The 22,799-nt window shown below is 50.7% G+C and overlaps 2 protein-coding genes across 4 annotated transcripts in view; one reads left to right on the forward strand and one right to left on the reverse strand.

Moving 5' to 3' along the window:
- Positions 1 to 4,754, forward strand: part of DLX6 (distal-less homeobox 6) — a 6,021-nt gene extending 1,267 nt beyond the window's left edge. Inside the window, exons 3-5 of one of the 3 annotated variants that reach the window (XM_024131263.3) lie at positions 1,123 to 1,316; positions 3,115 to 3,362; positions 3,872 to 4,754. In XM_024131263.3, coding sequence (XP_023987031.2) covers positions 1,123 to 1,316; positions 3,115 to 3,362; positions 3,872 to 3,911 — 482 coding nt within the window. In that variant the 3' untranslated portion in view covers positions 3,912 to 4,754. Of the gene's footprint in view, positions 1 to 1,122; positions 1,317 to 1,915; positions 2,522 to 3,114 lie in introns of those variants that run through there. The other 2 variants (XM_055085015.1, XM_055085016.1) reach the window with 2 other exon arrangements.
- Positions 4,755 to 13,820: 9,066 nt separating this feature from the next.
- Positions 13,821 to 18,389, reverse strand: DLX5 (distal-less homeobox 5). The gene is made up of 3 exons (XM_007116414.2): positions 17,831 to 18,389; positions 15,553 to 15,737; positions 13,821 to 14,505 (listed from the first exon to the last, which is right to left on the reverse strand). Exons 1-3 carry the CDS (start codon positions 18,183 to 18,185, stop codon positions 14,176 to 14,178), a joined length of 870 nt encoding a protein of 289 aa, XP_007116476.1. The 5' UTR covers positions 18,186 to 18,389; the 3' UTR covers positions 13,821 to 14,175.
- Positions 18,390 to 22,799: the final 4,410 nt, after the last annotated feature.

Consider the following 22,799-nt stretch of genomic DNA (forward strand, 5'->3'; position numbering starts at 1 on the left):
GCCCGCTCGCCTGGCGCCTGCCTGCCGGCCTCGCCCGGCCGGGCCCCTTCCCGCAGCCGCGGACCCTCGGCTTCCTCGCGGCTGGACCCGTCTCACTCCCTCGTCTCTGGCGCGCCTCTCGGGCCGCGCCTCCGGCTCGGCGCGGACTTCGCTCGACCTGTTGGTCCGCACTGCGCTCTCCAGCCCGCTGGGTCCGTGCGCCCTTTGCCTCCCTCCTCCCCTCCGGGTTGTGAACCGCGTTTGGCAGGACTGGGGACATTTCTGGGCCGGAACTGGGGAGCGTGTTTTGCTCCCCAGCCTAATCTGGGCGGTCAGTGGCCTACTTTGCGTGGGGCGCCCGGTGCGCTTCGGTGACCCGGGGAGAAGCTGGCGTGGCCTCCGGCTCTGGTTAAGCTGGTGACAACTGGGCTCTTTCCCGCAGGCTTTGAGGTGTCTCCCACACCCACCCCTAACTTGGCCCCCTCCCTTGGGTTTTCGATACACTGTCGGCTGCTCCTTTGTTCGTGGAGGTGAAGCCCAGGGCTCAGCACCCTTGGGGGACAAAGTTGCCGCGTGAGTCTCAGCCTGCTCGGGTGCTGGTCTGAGCGGCTCGTTGTGTTTTGTTTGGGGTTTTGGTCCCTCTCAGCAGAATCATTTTTGAACACACCGAGGGATCTTGATGCACCGGGCTTGGAGCTACTGACATCAAGCCAACTGGCCGCAAAATCACTAGGGCACTGTACACCTTAGGGCACTGTAAAGCCAGGCCGAGGGGCCCCGCTCCGCGGAGAGAGCAGCCGCCCAGCGGCGCCGCGCGCCCCAGAGAGCGGCTGGCGCCGCCTCCGCTGCGGCAGAGCTAGGCTGTTTGCCCCGGGGCCCAGGGCGCTCCCTCCATACGGCCACTGCGCATTATTAGAGACAGAGTCAGGGTCGGAAAGAGGCTTTTGCAGCCGCTGGGAGAACCCGGGCACTGTGAACCCAGAGAGGTCACGGTGGCGTGGGGACGCTTCGGCTTTGGGAAGCTTCCCAAAGCTTCCCAAAGCTTATTGGCTTTGGGAGGACTCGGCGCAGGCCAGGCCAAGCTCAGGGAGACTGCAGCAGTAGCCTCACGAGTGACCGCTCCTCTGTATCCTTTGTTTGCAGATCAACAAAAAACCACAGTGATTGAAAACGGGGAAATCAGGTTCAATGGAAAAGGGAAAAAGATTCGGAAACCTCGGACCATTTATTCCAGCCTGCAGCTCCAGGCTTTAAACCATCGCTTTCAGCAGACTCAGTACCTGGCCCTTCCCGAGAGAGCTGAACTGGCAGCTTCCTTAGGACTGACACAAACACAGGTAATTCCCGAGAAGCCCGAGTATTCCTGAAATGCTGACCCCACTTTCAGATTGGGCAGGGAGCACATCAGGAGGAACTCTTGGCCTAGTCAACCAAGGATGGAAGGAGCTTAATGACAAATGCCTTTGCTCCAGTTACGCATTTTCCTGGGACAACACAGTTTGGAATAAATGACCTGGTGTTGAATACTGGATTGGATTTGCACATCCTCCCAACCCTCGACGACCCCACCCCAGCCTAGTGTCCTTTGGCGACCAAACTGATAGTTTAATCGAGTCCTATTCCAGAGTAGAACAACACAAAAGGGAACAAGTAGGAGAAAGAGAAAAAGATGTTCAGGCCAGGAGACAGAATAAGACCCATGTTTCTTAAGGATCCTTTTGTGGGCCCTGGGACTTAATAAGGATTTCAACTCATTGGCATTGAAAGAATTATGAAGTGAAAGGGGGGTGTGTTAGCCAGACAGGCATAGGTTCCAATAGGATTTAGTAAGGGGACCAAGGTGCAAACTGTTCATCCTAGGATGCGTGATGTGAGTTTTTCTGAAAATTGCCATAAACTCAGTGGTTAAATCGTCCTGGTTGACTGGTTGATGCAGGCTAAGGTACCTCCCTGGATCACAGAACTTGGGAGCAATGGCAGAGCTGGAGATCAAAGAGAAACGTGCCCAAATTACAGCAGGTGAAGCCTCAGTTAAGTACAGTTGCTGAAGTTCTCCTGTCCTACTAATTTGAAAGACATATGGGGCATTTCAGACTTCACAGGAAGAGTTTTAGGCAGGTATATTAGGACCCTGGTCATAAAGCCAGGCTGCAATCACCTGTGGTTTTTGTCCTTGTCGATTAACTTAGCTGCATGGGGTGGTAGGCCTCATCTGAAATGGATGATCTTCAGCAAGGGGACTTCAGGTTTTATGAGACTCTTTCTGGGGAGTGATTCTGCGGTGCCTTAGAACAGATGCTCCTTAAGCTCTTCTTTTCAATTCAGCCTGCTTTCTCTTGCCATGTTGCCACTGGAACTGTGAAGGGATTCCTGCTACTCAGTAACTTGTATTCCTCTTGGAAAAGCAGATTCCTAAAGCTAAGTAATTTTAAAGGTAAAGGAAGCTGTACCATAGAATGTCCTTTTTTAAATACAGTAGATCTGGGATGTTGGCTTAGATATGCTCCCATCTTAGATTCCTGGTTCTCATTTAACTTTCAGGAGCCCTTTGACTTTTAGTGACTGCACTAACAATCATGACCACAGTTTGAGCAACATACAAAGTAGGGAATGAGTGAGGCACAGTCCCTAATCCCTGCAGGATTATGTCAGAAGAAAGATGCTCTATGTACAGTCTGTGGCATATGCAGTATATGCATAGGTATAGTCAAGGCATTTGGTTATAAATGTACAGGCTTTCATCTGTTCTTAGTCATTTGCTCACAGTACATGCAGAGATGCCAGACTATTTGAGGAAGTGCGTTCAGTTGGCTTTCCGTTTAAAACTACTCCTTTAGACTTTGAACCCAGCTATTTCATTCACCTTTATTCTTGTTTTATTCTTATTTATGCTGTTGTTTCAAACCTAGGCTTGCATCTAACTGAAGAGTTACAATGACTTTAGGTATCCGGACAAGATACCAAGTAAATGGCGGGGGTGGGGTGGGGTAGGGGAGAGGGGAGCGGCTAGAAAGAGGTGGAGGAAGGCGGGGTCTTGAGGGCTTGGCGTTGGCGGGTTTGTTTTTTTTTCTCCCAACTATAGGCACCGGTTCGATGTTTTTCGGGCCTAATGATCGCTGCTGCGTTTCGTTCCAGGTGAAGATATGGTTTCAGAACAAACGCTCTAAGTTTAAGAAACTGCTGAAGCAGGGCAGTAACCCGCATGAGAGCGACCCTCTCCCGGGCTCAGCGGCCCTGTCGCCGCGCTCGCCGGCGCTGCCTCCGGTGTGGGACGTTTCCGCCTCGGCCAAGGGCGTCAGTATGCCCCCCAACAGCTACATGCCCGGCTATTCGCATTGGTACTCCTCTCCACACCAGGACACGATGCAGAGACCACAGATGATGTGAGTTATCCGAGGGAAATCGATACCCTAGGGAAACGTCTGAACAAGGCAAGGAGGATCCGGGACCTGCTTGCATCTGCCAAACCGAGCCGAAGGAGCAGGCTTGGGGGGACTCTTATGTGTGGCCAGACCGTCTGGGTGCTTGCTCCCTCTCTCTCCTCTCCCTGCCCCTTGGTCTCTCTCTCTCTCTCTCTCACTCTTCCTTTTTTTGCCTTCCTCCTTCCTTCCTTCCCACCTCTTTTTTTCCTTTCCTTTCCTCATCTGCCTTTTCCCTTGAGCAGCCTCAGTAATTGATTTTGCATCTTAGAGAGAGAGAAGGAGAGATAGAGGGAGAGAGAGAGAGAGAGAGAGAGAGAGAGAGAGAGACTGGTTTCTATGCCAGCACTCCTGAAACCTCTCACTGTAAGGATATTTTCCCTTACCCCTTGGGATCCAGGCTCTGAGCCTCTTTTTCTCTTTGGGAGTATCCATCAAAACGAATTTTTTTAACAGACATTTTCCCCCACCAGAAGAATCTGCGCAAACATGGCAGCGTTTTTACTTGTTTAATGAGCTTAAGACATTACATGATGAAAGAGAAGCATTTCGGACTCCTGCATTTTTATTTACAATCCCAGACTGACGAAAGAAAGAAAGAACGAACGAAAGAAATAAAAAAAGAAAGAAAGAAAGAGGGAGGAAGGAAGGAAGGAAGGTGAAGGAAGGAAAGAAAAAAGAAACCCTCACATAACAGCCCTTCTCTAAGGAAAAATCAGCTATAAGATTAGAACGTTGCCACAGAGGGAACGCTGCATGTTTTATCAAAATGCAATGAGCAAGAATGATGATTTAAACAAAACAAAACAAAACCACTTTTCCCCCACCCCTACCCCCAAACCCTGAACTGGAATCAGGAAAGACAGAGGAAACAACCAAAATCACCATTCTATTGCTTTGACATCTTTACTAGGTGAATTGGTGGCATTCACTAAGCTAATAGGGACATTTATATCAAGAAACATTTCTGTATATATTGTTGAATTTTAGTTGTACATATACTTTGTATGTTTTTGTCTTCTTTCATATATGGAGTAAAAGCCACAAAACTCTGGGAGTGTCCTGTATATTTCTCTCTGTGTGTCTCTATCTCACCACCCCCTCCTCCCTCCCTCCTAGTATATTTTCTATCCCTCTTAAAAGAATTCCTATTTCCTAATATGGGAAACCCTATATATAAACATCAAATGCCTGCAAAGATATCAGTTTGCAGCACTAGCCTTTGTCTTAAGTACTTTAACATTAACCATGGATGTTTTCTCAGCTTCCTTTATATATTATATTTTTATTGTAACTTCTACACATTTATCTATTTAAAAAAATCATTAGAATGATCTAACCCCAGGTTAACCTCTAGACATCCAATAGTTTCCAGTGCTGATACTGAGTATTCTCCTTTCCCTTTCCTCAGCCAAAATAATACAACTGTATTTGTCTTTGTTTGGAAGCAGCTTTTTTTTAACAAAAAAAAGAAGAAAGAATAAAAGAAAAAAACAGAAAGTAAATGCACAGTTATGACTACTTCATGTTTACAACCCTTTGCAAGCTAGCTAGATAGGAAAATACACGATCCTGGAAGAAATACATCCTTCCGATCTTGTGGAAAGCACAGAAATAATGAAAATGAAAAGTCCTTTCGTCACACAAGCAGGAAGCCCCATACTGCGAGAATTAATGGCTACAGACCTGGGCATCCTTCAAATTATGAACCTTGAAACCACTGAGCCATTTATCAGAAGTCAATAGAGATACTCAGAGTGCTCCATATAATGACAGCGACATACAGTCGTGCAAAAGGACAGTCACTATAATTAGACACAAAGCAAAGACTACTTACCAATATACCCGTTCCTTTTTTTGTTGAGCAACTTCCACGCTCAGTCAGTCTTCAGAATGGTTTAAAACCGATCAGTCTTGTCATTTTCTAGCATTCGTATTGTTACATTAGGAAAAATGTTTTCTTTTCTTTTTTCCCCCTTCCTACTGTGAAACTTTGGGTTCGTAGCTCCCCAGGATCAATTCTGAACAAAGCCTCCAGCTGCAGTGCCATCCAATTTGAAGCAGACATTGGGGACAATTTAAGGTTTTTATCCACAAGAAGGTTTTTTTCCATTCTCTTAAATGCAGCCATAATTAGAGTAATTTTTCATGTAGCCCGCTGATTACAGCGTTTTTACCGTCAAAGATAATTACCTGTAATTTTCTTCCACTTTTAATACTAAAAAGCCATCTTTATTTAGATTCAGGAACAGGAAAGGCGAAACAAAAGAGGGAAATTATTCTGTTATTCATACACAAATTGCAGAGACGTAGGACCTAAAATTGAAAATTAACCAAAATTATAATGCTGAAAAGAATGGAAGAGGCTGCAGAAGTACAGCTGGTAGTGGGGCTTTGCTGAATTATTCAAATTACGTTAGAGAGAAAGCTACCATACATCGAAACCAACACTAATTTTTCTTAAAAAAAAAAAATTCACCAGACACATGCCAAACCACTGTGAGTGCATGGAATTCTGAAACCCAGAAATTGCATTTTAACGCATTGGAGGTGTTATCATGTTGCTCCTGTCTCGTTCTTTCTATCTCTTAATATGAGTTTAATTAAACAGGAAGTTCTACCAAGGGGTCCTCCCCAGAACTGGCTTTGGAATTGGGTTTCCTCTGGGTCCTCTGAACCTCAAGGGTTAACATTTTCTCTCTTTAGGATGTACTGACCCCATAGTAAAGTGATTCCCTAGAGAAGGGTTGGTAGGAGGGGCGTAGGCGAAGGCAGCGCCCAGTCTCGGTGCCTACTACGCCTCCCCACGTTCGAACTTCCCCGGAGTTCGAGTTCTAGAGCCTCGCTCTGACCATATTTTCCAAGTAAAAAAAAGAACAGTAGCTGCGGGGGCGGTGAGGGTGAAGGGGAAATTTTCATCTCGGCGCCAATAAGCATCTCATTATCTTTTGACACAATTTCGTCCAAAGGTTCCCGCTGTAGAAAGGCCTTTCTGCATTGGGGTGAGGGAACCAAAGATTTCTCAGGCTCCTGCACTTAACATCTCTAGCTGCTTCCAGCATCTACTGGGTCAGGAAACAGCGTCGTCTATAGATAGAACTGCACCGCTTCTTGCGAGGGTCTTCCTCGGGTGCATTCCTAAATCAAACTGGTTCCCTGGCTCCGCAGCTCGGCTCCGCGTCTCAGCCTATCGTGCCCCCTCCAACCCCAAGGTCGCGGCGTTTGGGCCTCGTGGGCGACAGCTCTACAATCGGCATCCCACCCCTTCCCCCTCCCCCCACCCCCAGCTTGAGGCAAAGGCACGGCAAAGCAGCCCTAAAGGGTTTCAGAGGCCAGTTATTCCGGAAACTTTCTCCCAAGTGGTGGAAGGCGTCAAAGGGGCTATAAAGTCGAGAGATTCAGACTACACCTGCTGTTGCCGATGTCCGCATACCCGTGATGCTAAAGGAGCACTTGTCGCGAACTCCGTTTGTTCTCTCAACGCCCCCAAACTTAAAATCATCGCCACATGTAAAGACCTCAATGGATTCGTCTAGGACTAGCTTTGAATAACAACTTTTCAAATATATTTTAGATTGGAATCTCCATACCTTACAGAAACCCGGTCCATTTCCCAGTCTCCAGTCACAAGCTGCACCAAATATCAACAGCACAGAAAACAAGAAAGACAAATCGAGTTCTTACGGATCCCATTCTCACCCAAATCCTTTTACTCACCAGAACGACCACCATTCTACTGTTAAGGGGGATAAAAGGCCAGAATTCAAAAACATCTCTAAAGCAAAGTCCCTAATAAATCACAGCAGCAACACATATACCTTGGAAAGTGTGAGAAGAGAAATATGAACTGTGTCTTGAAGTATGCAAGAAATAAAAACTTACCCCCAGTGAATATCTCTTAAGCAGTGATCAGGGTCTAGAAATCTATACTGAACAGAAGCAGAGGAGAATATTTTTCTGAGTCTCAGGGCAGAAGCTCTTTCTCTATATTCTTGGTTGAGTGAGCACATCCAGGTGTGAAATTGTTTGCACACCCCGGCACCTCTTATATTGCCAGCAAAATTAGCTGTTATTACTGTCACTGTTTAGTGATGGTTAGCGTGATACAAAAAAAAAAAAAAAAACTGCTGTAATCAAGACCTGGCGCATCTTTGCAAATTACAGATAATTGTAAACGTCCAGATTATGATAATAGCATCCTAATCCAGCCTGCAATATAATTATTACAGAGTGTTACATCTGAAACTGTCCAGTAGGGCTAATTCAGCCATTATTTAGACCCTATTTTTGCACGGCAAATGGGTTGCTGAGTTGAAAATGTACGATTGTAATTTCACAGGGCACTCAGTGAGTAATGGTATAGGAAGAGGAAAATACAAAAGTGAAATGTGAACAGTAGCGATCAAATCAAACCCTGAAGGACAAAAGACTGTTTGATTCATATGGAAAAAGAAGAGCGGGAATTAAGAAAATAGCAGATCAGCGGTCTGAAGCATTACGTGTCCAAATCTTCAATATGTGTAAGGCTGATGTGTTTGCAAGGGCTTCTACATCTGCTGCTGCCTGGAGTCTGAAATAATTTTCCTTTTTCTTTCTTTTTTTTAACTTGTCTTTCCCCCCCCCTTCCCCCTTCTCTCTAAGGCATTATCTTCGCTTAAAAAAAAAAAGTGCCCCTCCCCCAAGCAAAGACCATTTGTCAATTTCACCATTGTTTCCACCGAGGTAGCCTCAGAATGTGCCTGTCATTTGTTTATGAACATTTTTTAAAATGAATTTGCAATCTCTCTTGTCATCAGAGCAAAACGCCCTGGGTGTTTGTAAGTGTTCCTAAGCTTCATCTCCATTCTCTTTCACTGGGAACAAGTCACTGAGAGTTCTAAAGGATATTAGCAGAAAAAATATTAATTGCTGCTAATTAAATAAAACCGGCTGGGAAGCTGTCTCCTCCACTCGGCTTCACCGGCTGTTGGCTTTAATCCTATCACTAACTTTTATTAATTAACACTCGCCTTCTCATGTAAACCAGTCCAGGTGATTCTTTTGCTACAAGTCACTGATGTACTTCTTTCTGTATTCCAGAAAGTCTGGTATTTTTGATAAAGAACTGTCCTTGCCCCAGATATGGTTGTAAGAGAGCAAGGTCAGTCTCCTTAAACTATGGAGGGACCAAGGAGAGAGGGAGTTGGAGAATTATAGCAAGTGAGTCTGGAGAGAGGCTGGGGCGCTGTGCTGGTTCCAGAGTGAAAGCAAACCTTGGGTTCCAGCTGCTGCCTCCTGAGGATGCGGAGGATGAACCCTGGCCAGGATGAAACTTCTGGAGTCCAGTTCTGGTTCCTGGTGAGGATGTCCTGGTCGGGGACACCTAAAGCCCACAAATTCCCAGGAGTTCAATTTTCCCACCATGAGCACAGAGAATTTCCTGGGCATCTTTTCCAGCCTGTAGGACGGTGTGTGATGATTCTCCCTGCTCCCACCGCCTCACAGACCCTGGAGCTGCCCAGCCAGGGCCACCCTGCAGGGTGGCAAGCAGGCTTACTAGCTCCTGTGAATTTAAGGGCAATAATGAAATGTCCCCTGTTTAGTGACCCCTGTTTATAGATGAAAGTTGAGTCCATATCCTGCCTCTTCCCCCGCCCTCTTCTCCCATCTTGCAAACGACAAACGGCAGAAATAGTCCTTGAATGACAACAAGCTTTCAGTGGCTTCTTGTCGCCTTTCCAAGAAAAAAAAATGCTTTAAAATAAATCATAGCTTGGGTACTGTTTACCGCCCTTCACTTCCACCTACTTCTTAAAAAAAAAGTACAATAGACTGTGCATTGTGGAGATTTGACAGAGAATCCTTACTGAAACTTTGTGTGTCTGCGTGTCTGTGTGTGTGTGTGTGTGTGTGTGGAATGATGTTATGAAGCCATTTTTTCCCCTTCCTGTGGCGAAAGGTCGTAATGTGTGGTATTTCACGGTTTTATATAAATTTTGGTTTTGGATGTGGAACAGACTCAATAATACGTGCGATTTTGGCAAAGAGACTCCTTCGGATCCCCATAAATCAGAAGTAAATACGGAGTCCCAGCGAACAAAAGAGCAGAAACAATGGCTGCAAATCAGGACTCTCTTCTCTTTTAAAGAGAGATTCATGTAAATTCCCTCGGTTCCTATCTTTACGGTTAGAGCTCGACCTATAAAACAGGTTATTACATTACAGTCGGCAACCCTGGTTGATTGAAAGGGAAGTCTTCCCCCGCCCCTCCGCAGTCGATACTCTGTGTGTATACTTTCTGCCCTGTACCACAGGGGAACCTAAAGCTTGTCAGATGCAAAAGAATACGCGGATGCGGCGGGGGTGGGGCGGGGGTGGGGGGAAGGGGCTGCGTAGAAAAATATGTAGCCAATCCCATATGTGCTACCACTATTTGGGCTGTTTTCGAGGCCCAGAGTTCGCTGGGACCATGGAAAAACCAAGTACAGTGTGCAGCACTCGCAGGCAACCTGGGAGCGCGAGCCGCAGCGCCCCCTCCCCAACCTCCCGGGAGGCGGGAGCCTCCGCCCAGCCGCAGTGGGAGGGGGTGCTTAAGGGTGGAGGAGAGGGGTGACCGCAGGCGGATCCGCCGGTGTGGCGCGCTTCCCAGAGGTGCCGGAGGGCGTCTGTCCTCAGGGCGTGCCTCCGGGGAGGGCTCGAGAGCTCGGGGTTGGCGGGATACCAGCGGCCAGTGGGAGGCGCGCGATCCGAGGGGTTGCGGGACGGGGCGGGGAGGGGGTGACGGTTGGGGAGCCCGAAAGGTCCCTCTCTTCGAATAAAAGGAGGCGCTGGGGGGCGTGAGAGGGGCAAGGGGCAGCGTTCCAGGAGGCATCCCTCGCGCTTCGGTCTGGGGAGCTCTGGAGGCCGAGTGGTGTCAAGGTCGGAGTAAGCTTCAGAGCGCGCTGGGAGGAGCCGAGCACCGCCTGGCCTTGGCGCGCTGTGGGCGACTCCCAGGACGGCGCGGCCAGGAAGGCGCGAGCCGTGGGGCGTCCGGTGGGATCAAAGAAGCCAAAGGAGGCCAGCCGGCGCGTCTGGGATTGTGGGATAAGGGGCGGGAGAGAGAGGATTGGCATGGGCGGGGAGATCCTGGCCTAGCCTGTGCCTGTGTCATCGGGAGGGTGTGCGTGCGTGTGTCGGTGTGCGGGTCAACACGCTCCTGCCCGAGGCCGAGACCTGGGTGGATCCGAGTGTGGGTGGACAGGCTCCCGGGTGGGTGCCCCAACCGGAGGGAGAGAGAGGGAGCGAGATCAAGGGCAACGAGGTCTGCGGGTTCCTCTGTGTGTGTGTGTCTCAGGCCCTGTGGCTCAGCACTGGAGCCGCCTGGCACCCACAGGAATGCGGCTTCTCTCGGCTCCCCAGGCCGCCCCCTGTTCCACAAGGAGGTGGCCGCCAGGAAAAAGGGGGGGGGGGAGTAAGGGCAGAAATCCGCCTAGCCCAACGCGAGCCTCAAACAAAGGCCAATTTATCTGCTCTTTTACAGGATGGCCCAGGAGGCTGACAGGGCACCGAAGAATCATACTGGCCCTGGCTGCCAGCATGCCCTCGGCCTCCTGGGCTTTGTGAGGTGGTCTGAAGATGGGGATAGGAGCTTGGGAGTATGGGGGGCGCGGTGAAGAAACCCACGGAAAAGAAAATTAAATCTTGGTGTGAGCTTGATATCTCGGGAGCACTAGACTGAGAGCTAGGCAAGTGGGGACCGGAAGGGGCAGGCAGAGGTCAGGAGAGTGGGGTCGGGCAGACCGGGACTATGCAGGGGAGTGGTACATGTTTATACTAGATATAGGGATAAACAATGGTGAGAAGGAGGGAGGGCGGGAGGCAGGGCAAGGGAGAGGAGCATCACACGGATATTTTTAGCCTTTGCTGAGGATCTGTTATTTTTACATCCTTGGGCGCAGGACTGCAGGGAGTTAAATTCCCTAGGGAGAATCCCCGCGGTGCCAGGGAAAACCCGCTGCAGACTGGTTTGCCAGAATATTTTTGTCCACGGCTCCCGGACCAAGTTTAAAAAAAAAAAAAAAAACCGCGCGAGAGAAGAGGCCATTGCAAGTGGAAGAAGTGAGGTTAGCACAAGAGAAGGAATCCTGAGAAGGAATCCTGAAACCTAGTCTGTCCGCGCGGCGTTATGCCTGCCCGCGTCGCAACGAGGCTCTGGTGTCCTGAACAACAAGCAGTGTCAAGGCTGGGGGTGGCGGGGTGGTCGTTAAAGAAGAGCTTCCCTCTTCTTTCCGGGAAGAGTCCGAACTCGCGCTTCCCTCCGCTTGACCGCGCCGGCCGATCGGGGGTGGTAGTGAAGGGATCCCCTTTTCAAAGCAGGAAAGAGGAGGGGAGATGATGGGGACGGCTGGAAAAATATCTGCCCTCTCCACGTGTAGAAAGGTAAAGAGTGTGCTCCAAGCACATTCTTGCCACTCAGGCCCCCAGTGGGTGCGCCCCCTCCAACCTTCGCGAACACGCACCCGGGGGCGGCGAGGGGTGCCAGCGCAGGGGGAAGCTGGCGCTCGGAAACCGCGCTGCGGGGGGGAGGTTTCTCTCAGCCGGATTCACCAGACGTAAAGCGCTGGCTCCCGGTGTAATGGAAACTCCCGCACGCCTTACAAGCCAAGAATGGAAAGCAGGAAATGGGGCCCTCTACCTTTCCCCTCATCCTCCTGTTCTCTGCCAGCGCAGAAAACAAAGTGGGCTCCGCACGGCTTTCCCCCAAGCGCGTCGCCATCCGGACCTTCTTCCGAGAAAGGAGGGCTGGAGGGGAACGAAGGGGTGGGGGGGGGGGACGAGAAGCTTCGAGAAGAGAAGCGCTTTGGGGGTGGGGGAGGAGGAGGGGTCCACAGCCTTGGCCGCGGCCCATGCGCCGCCCCGGAGCCAGGCAGGGTGCCTCTCAAGACCGGCAAACCATCAAATCCCCCCAAGGTCTTTCTAAATTGGCAGGCTAGAAAGGAAAGGGGAAGAGAAGGAAGGAGATGAGGAGAGGAAAGGAGAAGGAGAGAGAAAGAGGAGAGAGAGCACACAGGTAAATTCCCCTCAGGGCACACAGCGTGCCTTTTCAGGTCTAGTCTCCCAATCCTGGAAGAACCTTCTCAGAAGTCCTCAGATGACAGGATGTAAATTTTTACGTTCTAATCTTCCCCCCACGCCCCCACCCCCGCCCAAGAAAACTATTTTGTCAAATTTACTGCTGCTGACTTCCTAGATGTAAAATATATCTCACGCATCTTGTAATTTCCAACAAACGATTTCCCTTGGTATCCCAAGGAAACAGAGTCAGGCGAACTAAAGGACAGTAAAAAAGACACCCACAGTTCAGGCCTGGGAGTACAGCTCTAGACCCGGGCTGTAGCTCTGGTCACACTGTTGATGTCTGTATGCAGAGGTGCAGGGAGAAGGATGCGACAGAGGCCAGGGTTGCTGCAAGTCCTTCCTCTCTGCCCCAGAGAAGCCTTCACAAGAGAGAAATCCCTGCAAACAGATGCAGTTTCCCATCGTTTGGAACCTGTTTTGCCACTGTCTTATGTAAAAGCAAAGGAGAGAGAGCTCCTTCCTGAAAAAAACCAGAGCGGTAAAGAGGATGAAGGAAGTAATTTATGTTTGGAATATTGTCTCACACGATATGAAATCAACACGGGGCCACAATACTTTCCTTCCTTTCCTCCACCTCATAATTCCTTCTCTTGGCAGAACGAATGCATCCCCCCTACACACACATGCCCTGCTTGGCCTACTGATTTAGGTTCATCATTGTTTTCAAGTCCTGTGATCCTTTCCTCTTGTGAAAGAACTCGGATACATTTATAATCATACACTGAGTCCAAGGCACTACCATTTGCCACACTGCAAACATTTCAGGTTTTTTAAAAAATGTAATAGAAGGGGAAATTTCTTTTTCTTCTTTTTTTTTCATTTTCTTATCTCTGGAAGCTCCCTTTGAAGGGAGTGTAATTTGTCTAATTGCTCTGGCAATACACAGAGGCTGATGGGGAGGGGGGCAGTCTCCACCATAATTGCTTTGAGCTTAGAATTCAGAGTGGTTATTGAGGGATTTCTGCTGCTTTCTTACTCACACACAGAGAGGGAGGGCTGTATTTAGATTCCGGCATTACTTTCTACCTGAAACAATTTGGGGTTAAACTTAAAATTATCTAAACGTTTTTGTGGTTAGGCCAAAAAACACCTAAATGTATATTATGTGGCAGTACTCTAAACAGGCCACATATGTATATAGACATATAAAGTACAGCATCCAACATATACACATCTACAGTTCTGCATCTACACAGCCCCCAGTTTCTGTTTTCCCTTTTGCCTTGTTGGATCTCTGCAGAGTTCGTCTTCCTTTAATTGCCTGCACAAAATGTCACTAGCCCATTATAAGTGGGGCAAATGGAGTATTTTTTAGAAGCATTTTGCTTTCATGGTCGAAATAATTTTATTTATCCAGAATATACAGTTTAATTCTTCTATCTACACTTATTTACATGGTTAAAATAACATTGAAAAAAGTCTTTTGAAAATTTGAGGTCATAGATTTCAAGGCACTATTGATAGTGTCCACAGTTGCGCAAAAAAAGTTCGTCTGTAAAAAAAGGGGGGACGGGGTCCTTTGAAATGCAATAACTTACATGCAAAAAAAGCTTTACACATGAATCTTTTTTGTTTCTGTTTTCCAAACTTCCCCATATGAATTCCTTTTTTTAAAAAATGATTTTCTAAAACAGCAAAAACACAGTAGTCCCAAAAAAGACAGCAAGAGAAAGCGGCCAGTCTAATAGAGTGTCCCGGAGGCCAGCGCCAGCGGGTGCTGTAAGGAGCCGGGCGGCGGCAGGTGGGAATTGATTGAGCTGGCCGCGCTCGGGTACCAGGAAGCCGAGTTCTCCAGGTAGCTGGACGCGGGGGACTGGTTGGAGGTCGGAGGGTGGGCATGAGGGTGGTGGCTGAGTGAGCGGGACGAGCCCTGGGGCTCCCACACCGCCGGAGACTGAGGCGAGTTACACGCCATAGGGTCGCTGGAGCTGGGGCTGTGCTCCGGGGGCATCTCCCCGTTTTTCATGATCTTCTTGATCTTGGATCTTTTGTTCTGAAACCAGATTTTCACCTGGGTGGGAGAACAAAGGCACACGTTACCAGGACACTCAGAGGCTGCCCGCGCGCCTCCCCCAGGGCGGCAACTGGAGGCGATTTCGGCCCCCAGGAGGCCAGGCCCTGGTGTCTCCCCGCAGCTCTTGGCCCACGGTCAAGGGGCTGGGCCGGGGGGCAAAGCCTGCATCTCGGGCCCCAGAGGGCGCCCTGTTGGCTGCTGCTGGGGCAGGACCCCCAGGCTTTTGTCTTTTGTTGGGGCCGGGGGAGGGGCGCGAGTGTCCGCGGCCGCGAAAACGCACGGGTAGGCCTGCGCGGAGCGCCTGCAAAGCGGCGCCGCGAACGTCTCCAGAACAACCGCCAGGGTCCGGTGAGCTAGGGGCGCGGGACCGGCTACGCGCGCGCGCGGGCGCGCGAGTGTGGCGGACAAGGAGCCGTCTCCCGGTTCCCGACCGACCCCTTTCACTCCCTCCTCGGCTCCGATGACATTCTTTATTCTTCCAAAGACCCCCGTGGGGCTGGAGTGGGAGTGAAGGGAACGGGAAGATCCAGGGCAGATTTCCCCGTACAACCGCGCCCTCCCACCTCGGAAGGACAGGCTGCTGCGGCCTAAAGCTCCGCAGGCGCAGGGCGTGACCCGTCAGCTCTTTCGGCTGCAGGCGACGTTCCCGGTTTCCGCGCGGCCTAAGACCACCGAGAGCCCGCCGGACCCCGCTCATACCGAGAGGCTCTGCATTGTGCAGAGAGCCAGTTTCTCAAAGCTTCGAGAGTGTCCTAGAAACAACCCTCCCCTTGTTTCCAACCTAGGAAACCGGCCCCTCAACGCCCGAGGCTCGAAGGGGTGGGGCTTGCATCTCGGGATGAACGCGGTCTCCATCTCTTCCCTACCGTCGCACGGCGGCGACACCCGGCCTGACTCCTAGAGGGAAGGGCGCGGGGTGAGTGTCTTTTTGTCTGTTTCTCGCGGGCCCTATTGAATCGGCTCCAGCCCGCCGGGACCGAACCCCGCGGCCAAGCCAGGTTTGCAGCCCAGGCGGGGCTTTGGCCCGGCCGCGGCCGGATTTACCTGTGTTTGCGTCAGTCCCAGGGAGGCGGCCAGCTCGGCGCGTTCGGGCAGGGCGAGGTACTGAGTCTTCTGAAACCTTCTCTGTAACGCGGCCAGCTGAAAGCTGGAATAAATAGTCCTGGGTTTACGAACTTTCTTTGGTTTGCCGTTCACCATCCTCACCTCGGGCTCGGCCACTTCTTTCTCTAAATAATCAAAACAGACCCGGTTAGAGTTGTCGGCAGACAATGGCCCTTTTGCAGAACTTGCAAATACAGTCCTTGAATTTATTACCACGCAGCCTTCACTCTTTTTTCCCCATATCACCACCTTTGCTTCACGAGACCCCTCCCTCCCCATCGTGGAAAAGCCAGGTAGCCTGATTAATTCCCTACTCTGTTTATTCAGGTTCTCCTGGGTTTGTGCAAGGCGCCTTGTACAGCACAACTCCTTTCTCGGCGTCCGGGATTTAGCCCTTGCAGCGGTTCCTGCTTCACCCGGATACGTTTTCAAGCCCACCCTGTGTTCACCGACGCTTCTTGGGTGAGTCTGGCCAGCCGCTCCCGGGGATTCAAGGGGGAGGCCCTGGGCCGTGGCCCCCCTTATGTCAGCGTCTGTTCGGGCGCCCGCAGAGGCCAGACGCATGGGCAGGGAAGACGCTAACCGAGGTCTCCAAAGTTCAAAGACCCACAAGCAAACTATGCTCCTTCAATTCAGCAGCAAGCCGTCCGAGCCGCCGCAGACAGAGGGCCGATTATGCAGCCCCCATAATCTCCCTGCAGATCTGCGAGGGCACAGATGTGTCTGGTTTCTTTTACAAATAGACTTAATAAGTTCTTGGCCAAAAGAAAAAAAATCTTTCATTTATGCACGAAGTTCAGAGACACTGAAAGGAACGAAGACACGCCTCCCCCCGCCACCCGCCGCCCCCTCCCCGCAGTCTTTTAAAGTTTATCAGGAGTTATAGTTCCAATACAATTTGAAAAGGAGTCCTCGGTGGAGTGTTTTCGTAGGAAAGGGGCGGCATGTCAGGACGAATTTAGCAGAATTGTGAGTATAGACTTGGGAGAAAAAAGACTCTCGGAACGCGTGTTTTACAAACGTGCCCTGGGGCCACAAGTCCCCTTTCACAAAAGTACCATCTTATCAAAAGTGCCCATCTCTTCAAGGGGCGGAGAACCTCTCCTCAGAGTGTGTGTGTGTGTGTGTGTGTGTGTGGCGAGCTCCTAGGAGAGGAAGGGTGGAGGATGAGGGCTGTGGTCTCGATTCTGCCAGAGCAGGGGATGCTAATATTAGCAGGATTATTAATGTGCTGGTGGGAAGAGATCAAACCTGACCAGCAAAACCTCTCCTAGGAGACCTCATACCAGAGTGTGTGTGTGTGTGTGTGTGTGTGTGTGGCGAGCTCCTAGGAGAGGAAGGGTGGAGGATGAGGGCTGTGGTCTCGATTCTGCCAGAGCAGGGGATGCTAATATTAGCAGGATTATTAATGTGCTGGTGGGAAGAGATCAAACCTGACCAGCAAAACCTCTCCTAGGAGACCTCATACCTCTCTTACTGCCCAAGCTCACTAACCCTCTTAAACTCTCCAACTAAGTTTCAAGACAGACGCAAAAGGAGATGGGAAGGAGAAACAAATTGTAGGCACCTAAGGGAGAAAGGAAAAAATATTGCTCCAATAACGTGACCCTTCAGCAACCCTCCTCCGCCTTCAAGTGGCTTTTTGTTTTGGGAAATGCCTTGGAGAAACCGCAAGGCTCTCGGCGCGCTCTTCCTCTGGCGGGCTACAGCTCTCCGGCCCCCACCCCGCCCCGCGCGCTCCGGGTACCCACACCACGCTGGCTCGCGGCTGCTCTCACACTAATCCCCGCAGAGTCTTTGAGGCAGCCTTCCACTCCCACTCCTCGAGCACGCTTACCCTAACATCCAGCAAATAACCTTCCGTTCATTACGTAAACGCCGCTCAGGCTGGTTGATTCTTTCCTCTCTCCACCCCTACCCGCTTTCCAGCTTCGCCGGCTGCCGACCGGGCAAGCTGGGAATCCAGCGGCTGAGGGGTCGCCCGAGGGTACCAGAGAGGAGAGACGCTGGTCCGAACTCCCCCGCAGGCTTCTTCTACTAAGAATCTCTAAAATGCTGGCTCGGGAACCTCTCTTGGTTGCAGAGTCCCGTCCCCCACTCCCTTCCGCCGGGTGCGCCCGCACTGCAGTGGACGGCGCGGCCCCGGATCTCCCACCGCATCTCGCTCCTCCCTGATCCTGGCTCCCCCTGTGTCGGTCCCCACCCCCAGCCCCCGTACCTGGCTGGCTGGTGGCGCTCGGGACGCGGTTGTAGGCGCCGCCGTACTGGTGGTAGGGGCTGGCGTAGCTGTAGTCGGCGTAAGCTTTGGCGGGGTAGCTGCCGGCGGCGCCGTTCACGCCGTGGTACTGGTACTGGTAAGGGTTGAGCGCTTTGCCGTAGGAAGCCGAGGTAGGAGAGCAGTAGCCATGCGGGGCTCCCCCCGTGGGGCTGTAGTAGTCGGAATCGGTAGCCGACGACTCGGGCAAAGTTGGCGATTCCTGAGACGGATGGTGCATGGCTCCGGACGTCTGGAATGGGGCTTGGAAGTCGCCGGATCGGATGCTGGGGACCCTTCTGTCAAACACTCCTGTCATCGCTCACTGGCGGCGGCGGTTGTCCTTGCTGCTCTGCGGCGGCGGCTGCCCGAGTTGGCCGTGGGGCTGCTCTGGTCTAAGCAGACATGGCTGTGGGAGCGAGGGAGGAGGAGGAAGAGGAGGAGGAGGAGGAGGAGGAGAGGTGGCGGCGGCGGCGAGGAGGAGGCTGGGAGTCTTGGAGGCTCTGTCTCCGGCAGGCTGACTGCTGGCTGAGGCGCAGCACAGCCTTGGTTAAATCCTTAATTGCGCGCTTACGCACAGCGGGGTGGATCGGGTTCCATTGGCCAGGGCCTCAGGAGCTGCAGCAACACCCTAACTCGTCCAACTAGTTTTAGCACAACAAAGCATTGCTTAAAAAGAAGAGGGAGAAAAAATGAAGGGGGGTAGTGTGTGTGTGTGTGTGTGTGTGGGTGGGTGGTTGCTTGCTGGGGGAAGAGGGGGTCCTCAGGCAATCTGTTTTCAGTGAATACTAAAGACAACGCAGAAGCGCCAACACGCAGCTCTGTACTGTCTGGAGACAATGTGTTACAATCAGCAGCCTCAGAAAGTGCACATGTTTGGGGGATGAGGTCGACCACGGTCTTTCCATGCTCCTCACCTCCCAGCCATCCTCGAGCTGCATCAGGGGCGAATGTGGATTGAACACTAAAGCGGGGCGGGGAGCAGGGATGTGGGATAAAGGTGAGAAGAAACTGATGAGAACAATATTTTTAGTGGGGTACTGGGAGCCAAGCTGTAATTTACATGTGTTGAAAATTTGTGATTTGGGAAAAGACAGACAAATTTGCAGCAAGCACTTCCTTTGCCCGAGATGAGTTATTTCTCAGACAAGGGCGAGACAAGGATGCTCAAGAACGCACTCTTAATGGCAGAGAGAGTTCCTGCAAGCCCAAATCCCTAACATGACTTAAAAAAATCGCTCTTAAGTACAAATAACTTAATGACTCCCAAATTGCAGGTCCCCAAGAGGAGCGGGCAGCCCCACATTTTGTTTGATATTCTAGTCTATTTGGATGCTGCTGGAATAGAGGATCAGTAATTCTGTGTTCAGTGGTCAAAGATTCCTGCAAAACTGAATGGTCTACTTATGACTTGTCCTCAGGGGACTAATGGGAACCCCAAGAACACTGGGAAGTAGACAGATAAAAGTTCTTTGGGGAAGTTGGGTGAAGCCCATGGATTTCCCTCTTCCAGCTCCATGGAGGTGGCACCGAGGGCCTGCTTTTCCATTTCCCACGTCCGGATTCCTGTACCCTCAATCCCTTTATTTCTTGCAGTGAAAGCATCGTAGTTCATATGCAAAGGGAGAAAAGGCTCAGGAATCAAACACTTGGTATTTGGGATCCAGAGTTTGCCTTTCACAAAGTGTCACTCTTGCTCTAGTGGTGATCTAGCTGGGAGTTTAGAAATTTAACATTAATCAGTTTACCGCTACCCACTTCCTCTCCCCTCAAATAGGACACTCCAGGAGCTGGATCCTGATTTGGGCCCTCCCAGCACCTTCCTCCAGGGGTTCTAAGACCCAGAACCTGGGAGCTCCACCCGACATCCAGGGTGGAACAGTCTGGCTTCTCATCACCGCCTCATCCCTCCCCCGCCCCACCCCCGACCCAACCGAAGAAGAAAACGTCTACATTAGTTGTGTCTAGTCTTAGTTTAGCCTCACTTTGGCTGTGGAGCTATTTTGGCCCAAAACAGGCTAGCAGGAGCCGAGGGGTGGGGGCGGGTCCGGAACTCGGAGCAGGAGGCCAGCCTTGCTCCGAAACTCCAAAGCGGAGCAGCCACATGTGCACCAACTCCCTGCCTCTGGGCGCCGTAAAACCACAGCTATTGTCGCATAGCCCTCCGGGGGCAACTTCAGCTCTGGCGCGCACAGGGAAGGGAAGGTGTGTGTCACGGTGTCCACAGCGCCCCTCCTCCCACACCCGCCCGAGTCCCTGCTTGCGGCCTATGCCGCCCCAGACTTCTCTGAGATAGAAGTTCGGTTAAACAGAGCCAAGGCTGTCCGCCCATCCTCACCCCATGCTATGGATGTCAGCACGGCTGTTCACCCCCTAGGTTCTGGCTGAGAAGGACCACAGGGCTTCGGGGAAACACTACAGACCGCAGCAGGCTTGCAGCCCTGGCCTCTGCTCCGGAGAAGTTCTCGGCGCCCATCGAGTCACCTTACACGCATCCTGCCATTTAATTACACGAATCGCTTCCCCAGAGCAATGCCAGGGATGGTTCAAAGCGCCTCCCGGTTCGGGGAGCAGGCGGCCTTCCGCAGCACCCCACCGCATCCCCGCAGCCCCACCCTGGCACTCTCTACTCTTTATAGATTTAAAAGTTATTACGTGGCGGGAAATGAGGTCAATACCGTTATGCTAAGTTGGATGTTCGTAGCAATGTCCTTAGACCTTGCTGAGAAGGCAGATTCCAATCTGGATGGATTGGAAGCCGCAGAATTTGGACAAAATTTAGAAGTTCAAAATCCGGTTGAAAACACAGTGTTACAATGTTAAATTCTTCTAGACCTTGCTAAATTTCACTTTTCCTCCGACAAAAAAAAAAAAAAAGACATTCTTTCCCATGTTTTACACAAGACAAAAAGGAGTGGGGCGAAAAGGAAGGATTTAACTTCTTTTTCTCAGTTCCTAAAGTGGTGGCCCTCATGCCAGACTCCGAGCCACTTGTGCAAAGGCTTCTGCTGGGTGAGGCCTCCAAACCTGGGTGTGTCTCTGAAGGTCCAGAGCATCGACTTTCTTGCTTTGTCCTGCTTCTTTTCTAGGTTGACCCCACTTCCCCCTACCCTTCCTTTCCTTAAAGGAAGCGGGAGGGAGAGGGAGTGAGTGCTAAGTTAAAAGGAGCCCGAGTCTGATCACAATATGGTCCCATTTCCTTTCACGTTAGAGTCATTGTGGCTTTGTGCCCGGCTGGCACCGGGCCTGGCGGGCGCTTCGGACCCACACTCTGGGCGCACACGTGTTGGGTATCCCGGCTGTCAGGGTAGCAACTTCTGCTGGTACTGTGGTGCTTGTGATAGCAAGGCTCAGAACTTGGTTTTAAGGCCAGCGGGATGGACGCTGTTACCTCTTTCAAAACCCACTGACAGGCCCAGCCACGGAGAAACAGGCCCACGGCTTCAAACTTCTCCAGAAGTGCTCTCCTCACGGCGACACGTAGGAAGAATGTGAGTAATTTCATCTCCTAGTAGCCGAATTTTGCAAAGGGCGGGAGGCGGTGGAGGGGAAACGGGGCCTAAGAGTAGTGCAAGTCTTTACCACGAGCGCCACCCAGTGTCCGCGAGGAGCAGCGTGCAAATGGCAAAAGCTTCCCAGGCTCACAGCCCCTGTGGCTGGACAACGCCCGTGTGTCCTGGGGTTCGAGTCGGCTACCACGTGGCTTTCCTTCTCTCCGCTTCCAGCAGATCTTTCTCTCCACTCCCACGCCCTTTCGTTCCTTTATGTTACTCCGTATACATTCACACTCTTCCTCTCCCCCTCCCCCCCTCCAAGCGGATCACTTTTTTTCTGGGTTTTAGCACGAAATCCAGCGATTTGGGGGAGTACCATGCTCTGGGATGACTGGAACCAATCGAGGGTGACCCTTGTTTCCTAGACAGTTCTGAAGAAGCAGGCTCTCCTCTAACTGGATGAGGCGCTGGAGAGACTGAGGGTGATTCACTACTCCCGGGAACCGGAAAGATGGTGCAACTCTGAGTTTGCAGGGCGAGTGCTTTGGAAAGGCGTGGCAGGGGAGCGGGGGAGGGGGGGGAATCATTTTAATAGCTCCTAACTCAGTTTTTTCCCTCTGACCTATCTGGAAATCTGCTTACTCATAGGTGTGCCAAAAGTAGAGCATCCTTTCCTTTGGGCTTGAAGCTCAGACAAATTACTGCACCTGAAAATATTTAGTTTATAAATTATGATCTTTTTATTATGGACGCTACTATTTTATTTAATTAAAAATTGTACTCATCAATTGGATGCACGAAATTCACGTAGATAAAGGACCTCCATAACATGATACTAGCATATATGCAAACTTGATGTAAACAAGTCTTCTTTATTTTAGAATTTTTTAAATCCGTGGACTACCTGTCTTAAAAGTCCTTTCCTTGGTTTGAGGTTTATTTTAGCTTTCATTTGCAGTGCTTTATCCATTATTTTGTTTATCTGTCCAGCGAAAACTGCTCTCAGAGCAGTTCACTGTTATTATGTCTTTATTGATCACAATCCATCTAGAGTACTTTTCATCCTAGAAATCTCAAAGACAAACACAGCTGTTTACATCATATGTTTTGTGGAGATAGATCTGAGTAATTATGTTATTTACAATGGAGCTTCATTTTTCTTTGAGCTAGGGCACGAAGATCATTTAATAACTTAAGGTAAGAGCCCTGAAATATTCAGTTTGATGTTTGTCTATAAAAGACACATTTCCATGAATTGCGATGAGATGAAAAAACAGGAGTGATGATTGCAAAAGTGGTAAAGTCTTTAAAAAATATCACAAGTTGTTGGTCATTGGTTTTGGCAACTCAGCTGAATGGCTTTTGTGTCTCTTGATAGAGAGCCAGGCATACTGGCTTGGAACTGACATTCAGAGGTGGTTCATCTTCTGAGTTAGCAA

This window comes from Physeter macrocephalus, chromosome 5 (assembly GCF_002837175.3).
Source record: "Physeter macrocephalus isolate SW-GA chromosome 5, ASM283717v5, whole genome shotgun sequence".
Taxonomy (NCBI): domain Eukaryota; kingdom Metazoa; phylum Chordata; class Mammalia; order Artiodactyla; family Physeteridae; genus Physeter; species Physeter macrocephalus.

Bases quoted from the DNA above. Each gene is read 5' to 3' on its own strand.
- DLX5 (XM_007116414.2), bottom strand. From the start codon at position 18,185: ATGACAGGAGTGTTTGACAGAAGGGTCCCCAGCATCCGATCCGGCGAC. The intron at 15,738-17,830 runs GTACGGGGGCTG...TTGATTATTTAG, and splicing joins GAGCGCCACCAGCCAGCCAG to AGAAAGAAGTGGCCGAGCCC. The intron at 14,506-15,552 runs GTAAATCCGGCC...TCTCCCACCCAG, and splicing joins TGGGACTGACGCAAACACAG to GTGAAAATCTGGTTTCAGAA.